At 48.7% G+C, this 7,500-nt stretch overlaps 2 protein-coding genes across 2 annotated transcripts in view; both read left to right on the top strand.

Moving 5' to 3' along the window:
• The window catches only part of LOC121845867 (photoreceptor-specific nuclear receptor-like), an 8,043-nt gene extending 6,139 nt beyond the window's left edge, over window positions 1-1,904 (top strand). Inside the window, 2 exon segments of the mRNA XM_042318040.1 lie at window positions 270-375; window positions 1,334-1,904. Of these exon segments, the coding sequence (XP_042173974.1) occupies window positions 270-375; window positions 1,334-1,466 (239 nt within the window). The 3' untranslated portion in view covers window positions 1,467-1,904.
• Window positions 1,905-5,524: 3,620 nt separating this feature from the next.
• LOC121845857 (putative mediator of RNA polymerase II transcription subunit 9) overlaps window positions 5,525-7,500 on the top strand; it is a gene marked incomplete at both ends in the record, with an annotated part of 4,102 nt that continues 2,126 nt past the window's right edge. Inside the window, one exon of the mRNA XM_042318027.1 lies at window positions 5,525-5,600. Coding sequence (XP_042173961.1) covers window positions 5,525-5,600 — 76 coding nt within the window. The remainder of the gene's footprint in view (window positions 5,601-7,500) is intronic.

Below are 7,500 nucleotides of genomic sequence, written 5' to 3'. Positions count from 1 at the left end.
TGGGGGTGGTCAGGGGATGTTGGTTTGTGATTTTTGTTGCTATGGTGTCATTTCTTTGCAATAAGAATGGCCAGATGTAATCTGTGGTGATGTTTTTGTGACCAGAGCTGAATGTAATGAGATACATGTTTTCGTTTGATCTGCATTAGGGCTTTCTGTTTCTGGGGCTGTAAATTCTACTTCCCCAGATTCCATCTGGACATGTGGATGAGACGTGAGACTAGGCCTGTTTGACTGATCTTTCCTTCTTCTTCTCTTTGTTGTCATAGAGACCCGAGGTCTGAAGGACCCGGAGCAGGTCGAGAACCTACAGGATCAGTCCCAGGTGATGTTGGGACAACACATCAGATCACATTACTCCAGTCAGCCTGCCAGGTAGGACTACTACGACCTCCCTGTATAACCTCCCTGATCTCACTGCACAACCTCCCTGATCTCCCTGCACAACCTCCCTGATCTCCTGCACAACCTCCCTGATCTCCCTGTACAACCTCCCTGATCTCCCTGCACAACCTCCCTGATCTCCTGCACAACCTCCTGATCTCCCTGCACAACCTCCCTGATCTCCCTGTACAACCTCCCTGATCTCCCTGCACAACCTCCCTGATCTCCATGCACAACCTCCCTGACCTCCCTCCATCCCGCACAACCTCCCTGACAGCCTCCTGACCTCCCTACACAACCTCCTGACCTCCCTGACAGCCTCCCTGCACAACCTCCTGACCTCCCTACACAGCCTCCCTGACCTCCCTACAAGCCTCCCTGCACAACCTCCCTGACCTCCCTACACAGCCTCCCTCCCTGACTCCTGCACAACCTCCTGACCTCCCTGACAGCCTCCTGTCCCTGACAAGCCTCCCTGACAAGCTCCTGACCTCCCTACAACCTCCCTCCCTACACCTCCCTGACCTCCCTACACAGCCTCCCTGACACAGCCTCCCTGACCTCCCTACCTCCCTACACAATCTCCCGACACAACCTCCCTACACAGCCTCCTGACCTCCTTACACAACCTCACTGACCTCCCTAAACAACCTCCCTGACCTCCCTACACAACCTCCCTCCCTTTTATCCACATGGATCTGGATTCCACTGTATGTATATCTAGCTACTAACCTGAAGAATGAGAGGATGTTAAAATGGCCTGTGAAATCAAATTTCACTGTTATGGATCTGTAAATGACTTGATCTTGATATTGTTTTGATAGCTGCTAACAGAATTGGAATCAGTTTTTATTTTTCTGTTTTCAGACACTTCAGGACTTTGATGGAATCTCTCTTTGCTGTAAATTCAAAACGTATAACTCACCACCCTCTCTGTCTCTCTGTGTAGATTTGGGAAGCTCCTCCTGTTGTTGCCCTCTCTGCGTTTCGTCAGCTCTGAGCGGATCGAGCTCCTCTTCTTCCACAGGACCATCGGCAACACCCCCATGGAGAAACTTCTGTGTGACATGTTCAAGAACTAATACACGGAAAAACAAAATGGACGCTGAGTTTAAACTGCACTGAGACACACCGCAAGTGAACATGCCTGAAAGCGAACAAACTGATGTGTGTAACAGGATGTTGTAAATATCTTATTGCTGTGTGTAAAGGAAACCATGTCATTATGTAATTGCTGTACGAGAGTAAACAGACCTGCTTTTTTGAGCTTGATAACGTGTTATAATGGGCTTTGCTGTGTGTTGGACCCCAGACTCAAAATGTCCTTTGCTGTGGGCAGAATGTTTGTGTCTCATGTCTTCAGTTACATTTCAGTCTAGTCGTCCATGGTCTATATTTTTCACGATGTAATGTAATATATTTACATAAAATCTGTTTCGTCTTAGACACTGTACATTTCTGCTGTCATAAATATGTCTGCTGTATTTATGATTTCACGCCTTCATAAATTGAAACTTGTATTTTGTCTTCTATCAATTAACTGAAGAAGATGAGTAGAGACCAGGTTTACACCAAGCTATCTATTAACTGAAGAGGATGAGTAGAGACCAGGTTTACACCAAGCTATCTATTACTGAAGAGGATGAGTAGAGACCAGGTTTACACCAAGCTATCTATTAACTGAAGAGGATGAGTAGAGACCAGGTTTACACCAAGCTATCTATTAACTGAAGAGGATGAGTAGAGACCAGGTTTACACCAAGCTATCAATTAACTGAAGAGGATGAGTAACTGAAGAGGATGAGTAGAGACCAGGTTTACACCAAGCTATCTATTAACTGAAGAGGATGAGTAGAGACCAGGTTTACACCAAGCTATCTATTAACTGAAGAGGATGAGTAGAGACCAGGTTTACACCAAGCTATCTATTAACTGAAGAGGATGAGTAGAGACCAGGTTTACACCAAGCTTTATCTATTAACTGAAGAGGATGAGTAGAGACCAGGTTTACACCAAGCTATCTATTAACTGAAGAGGATGAGTAGAGACCAGGTTTACACCAAGCTATCTATTAACTGAAGAGGATGAGTAGAGACCAGGTTTACACCAAGCTATCTATTAACTGAAGAGGATGAGTAGAGACCAGGTTTACACCAAGCTATCTATTAACTGAAGAGGATGAGTAGAGACCAGGTTTACACCAAGCTATCTATTAACTGAAGAGGATGAGTAGAGACCAGGTTTACACCAAGCTATCTATTAACTGAAGAGGATGAGTAGAGACCAGGTTTACACCAAGCTATCTATTAACTGAAGAGGATGAGTAGAGACCAGGTTTACACCAAGCTATCTATTAACTGAAGAGAATGAGTAGAAACCAGGTTTACACCAAGCTATCTATTAACTGAAGAGGATGAGTAGAGACCAGGTTTACACCAAGCTATCTATTAACTGAAGAGGATGAGTAGAGACCAGGTTTACACCAAGCTATCTATTAACTGAAGAGGATGAGTAGAGACCAGGTTTACACCAAGCTATCTATTAACTGAAGAGGATGAGTAGAGACCAGGTTTACACCAAGCTATCTATTAACTGAAGAGGATGAGTAGAGACCAGGTTTACACCAAGCTATCTATTAACTGAAGAGGATGAGTAGAGACCAGGTTTACACCAAGCTATCTATTAACTGAAGAGAATGAGTAGAAACCAGGTTTACACCAAGCTATCTATTAACTGAAGAGGATGAGTAGAGACCAGGTTTACACCAAGCTATCTATTAACTGAAGAGGATGAGTAGAGACCAGGTTTACACCAAGCTATCTATTAACTGAAGAGGATGAGTAGAGACCAGGTTTACACCAAGCTATCTATTAACTGAAGAGGATGAGTAGAGACCAGGTTTACACCAAGCTATCATACATGAGCTCAGAGGATGAGAAAACAAGCTTCCCATCAGAGCAATAACACAGTGGCAACTTCAATAGTGAGCAAAGACAAAGTACAAATCAAATGAACAGCGCCACCTTCTGTCCACTACTAACAACAACACCAGTTACTCTTTCCTACCACTAGAGGTCCTCCCAGTCTGGCTGTCAACACTACTTGGACAGTAGACTGAACTTCATCAGTATCCACATCTCATGGCAACCACTGTCCCAGTCATTTCTCAGTCTACAGGTCCCCACTGTATGACAGTAGGGTGTATTTGTCCCAGTCATTTCTCAGACTACAGGTCCCCACTGTATGACAGTAGGGTGTATTTGTCCCAGTCATTTCTCAGACTACAGGTCCCCACTGTATGACAGTAGGGTGTATTTGTCCCAGTCATTTCTCAGACTACAGGTCCCCACTGTATGACAGTAGGGTGTATTTGTCCCAGTCATTTCTCAGACTACAGGTCCCCACTGTATGACAGTAGGGTGTATTTGTCCCAGTCATTTCTCAGTCTACAGGTCCCCACTGTATGACAGTAGGGTGTATTTGTCCCAGTCATTTCTCAGACTACAGGTCCCCACTGTATGACAGTAGGGTGTATTTGTCCCAGTCATTTCTCAGTCTACAGGTCCCCACTGTATGACAGTAGGGTGTATTTGTCCCAGTCATTTCTCAGTCTACAGGTCCCCACTGTATGACAGTAGGGTGTATTTGTCCCAGTCATTTCTCAGTCTACAGGTCCCCACTGTATGACAGTAGGGTGTATTTGTCCCAGTCATTTCTCAGACTACAGGTCCCCACTGTATGACAGTAGGGTGTATTTGTCCCAGTCATTTCTCAGTCTACAGGTCCCCACTGTATGACAGTGTAAACTTACTTTCTGGATTGTGGATTGTAACTAGCAACCTAGCATCACCAAGCAACGCATCACCAAGCACCCCATCACCAAGCACCCCATCACCGAGCACCACATCACCAAGCACCCCATCACCAAGCACCACATCACCAAGCACCCCATCACCGAGCACCACATCACCGAGCACCACATCACCGAGCACCCCATCACCAAGCACCACATCACCAAGCACCCCATCACCAAGCAACGCATCACCAAGCACCCCATCACCAAGCACCACATCACCGAGCACCACATCACCGAGCACCCCATCACCAAGCACCACATCACCAAGCACCACATAACCAAGCACCACATCACCAAGAAACGCATCACCAAGCACCCCATCACCAAGCAACGCATCACCAAGCACCACATCACCAAGCACCCCATCACCGAGCACCACATCACCGAGCACCGCATCACCAAGCAACACATCACCAAGCACCCCATCACCGAGCACCACATCACCGAGCACCACATCACCAAGCACCACATCACCGAGCACCACATCACCAAGCACCACATCACCAAGCACCACATCACCAAGCACCACATCACCAAGCAACGCATCACCAAGCACCACATCACCAAGCACCACATCACCAAGCACCACATCACCAAGCACCACATCACCAAGCAATGCATCACCAAGCAACGCATCACCAAGCAACGCATCACCAAGCACCACATCACCAAGCACCACATCACCAAGCACCACATCACCAAGCACCACATCACCAAGCACCACATCACTAGGCACCACATCACCAAGCACCGCATCACCAAGCACCACATCACCAAGCAACACATCACCAAGCAACACATCACCAAGCAACACATCACCAAGCAACACATCACCAAGCACCGCATCACCAAGCACCACATCACCAAGCACCACATCACCAAGCACCACATCACCAAGCACCACATCACCAAGCACTGCATCACCAAGCACCGCATCACCAAGCAACACATCACCAAGCACCACATCACCAAGCACCACATCATCAAGCACCGCATCACCATCACATCACCAAGCACCACATCACCAAGCACCACATCACCACCACATCACCAAGCACCACATCACCAAGCACCACATCACCACCACATCACCAAGCACCACATCACCAAGCACCACATCATCAAGCACCGCATCACCACCACATCACCAAGCACCACATCACCAAGCACCACATCACCAAGCACCACATCACCACCACCGTCACCAAGCACCGCATCACCACCACATCACCAAGCACCGCATCACCAAGCAACACATCACCAAGCACCACATCACCAAGCAACAGATCACCAAGCACCACATCACCAAGCACCACATCACCGAGCAACACATCACCAAGCACCACATCACCATCACCAAGCAACACATCACCAAGCACCACATCACCAAGCACCACATCACCGAGCAACACATCACCAAGCACCACATCACCAAGCAACACATCACCAAGCACCACATCACCAAGCACCACATCACCAAAATATCACCAAGCACCACCGTCACCAAGCACCACATCACTAAGCACCGCATCACCAAGCAACACATCACCAAGCACCGCATCACCAAGCACCACATCACCAAGCACCACATCACCACCACATCACCAAGCACCACATCACCAAGCACCACATCACCACCACATCACCAAGCACCACCGTCACCAAGCACCACATCACCAAGCACCACATCACCAAGCATTGCATCACCAAGCAACACATTACCAAGCAACACATCACCACCACATCACCAAGCACCACATCACCAAGCACCACATCACCACCACCGTCACCAAGCACCACATCACCAAGCACCACATCACCACCACCGTCACCAAGCACCACATCACCAAGCACCACATCACCACCACCGTCACCAAGCACCACATCACCAAGCACCACATCACCACCACTGTCACCAAGCACCACATCACCAAGCACCACATCACCAAGCACCACATCACCACCACATCACCAAGCACAACATCACCACCACATCACCAAGCACCACATCACCACCACATCACCAAGCACAACATCACCACCACATCACCAAGCACCACATCACTAAGCACCGCATCACCAAGCAACACATCACCAAGCACCGCATCACCAAGCACCACATCACCAAGCACCACCGTCACCAAGCATCACATCACCAAGCACCACATCACCAAGCACAGCATCACCAAGCAACACATCACCAAGCAACACATCACCACCACATCACCAAGCACCACATCACCAACACATCACCAAGCACCACATCACCACCACATCACCAAGCACCACATCACCACCACATCACCAAGCACCACATCACCAAGCACCACACCACCACCACCGTCACCAAGCACCACATCGCCAAGCACCACATCACCACCACATCACCATCACATCACCAAGCACCACATCACCACCACATCACCAAGCACCACATCACCATCACATCACCACCACATCACCACATCACCAATCACCACATCACCACCACATCACCACCACCACATCACCACCACATCACCAAGCACCACATCACCACCACATCACCACCACCACATCACCACCACATCATCACCACCACATCACCACCACATCACCACATCACCACCACCACCACATCACCACATCACCACCACCACATCATCATCACATCACCACCACATCACCACATCACCACCACATCATCACATCACCACCACATCACCACCACATCACCACCACATCACCACATCACCACCACATCACCACCACCACATCATCATCACATCACCACCACATCACCACCACCACATCACCACCACATCACCACCACCACATCACCACATCACCACCACATCACCACATCACCACCACATCACCACATCATCATCACATCACCACCACATCACCACCACCACATCACCACCACCACATCACCACATCACCACCACATCACCACATCACCACCACATCACCACCACATCACCACCACCACATCACCACATCACCACCACATCATCACATCACCACCACATCATCACATCACCACCACATCATCACATCACCACCACATCACCACATCACCACCACATCACCACCACCACATCACCACCACCACATCACCACATCACCACCACATCACCACCACCACATCACCACCACATCACCACCACCACATCATCATCACATCACCACCACCACATCACCACCACATCACCACCACCACCATCATCATCACATCACCACCACCACATCATCATCACATCACCACCACCACATCA

The sequence above is a fragment of the Oncorhynchus tshawytscha genome, unplaced genomic scaffold, assembly GCF_018296145.1.
Source record: "Oncorhynchus tshawytscha isolate Ot180627B unplaced genomic scaffold, Otsh_v2.0 Un_contig_4866_pilon_pilon, whole genome shotgun sequence".
In the NCBI taxonomy this organism is placed as follows: domain Eukaryota; kingdom Metazoa; phylum Chordata; class Actinopteri; order Salmoniformes; family Salmonidae; genus Oncorhynchus; species Oncorhynchus tshawytscha.
This window is presented reverse-complemented; position numbering and strand designations above follow the sequence as displayed.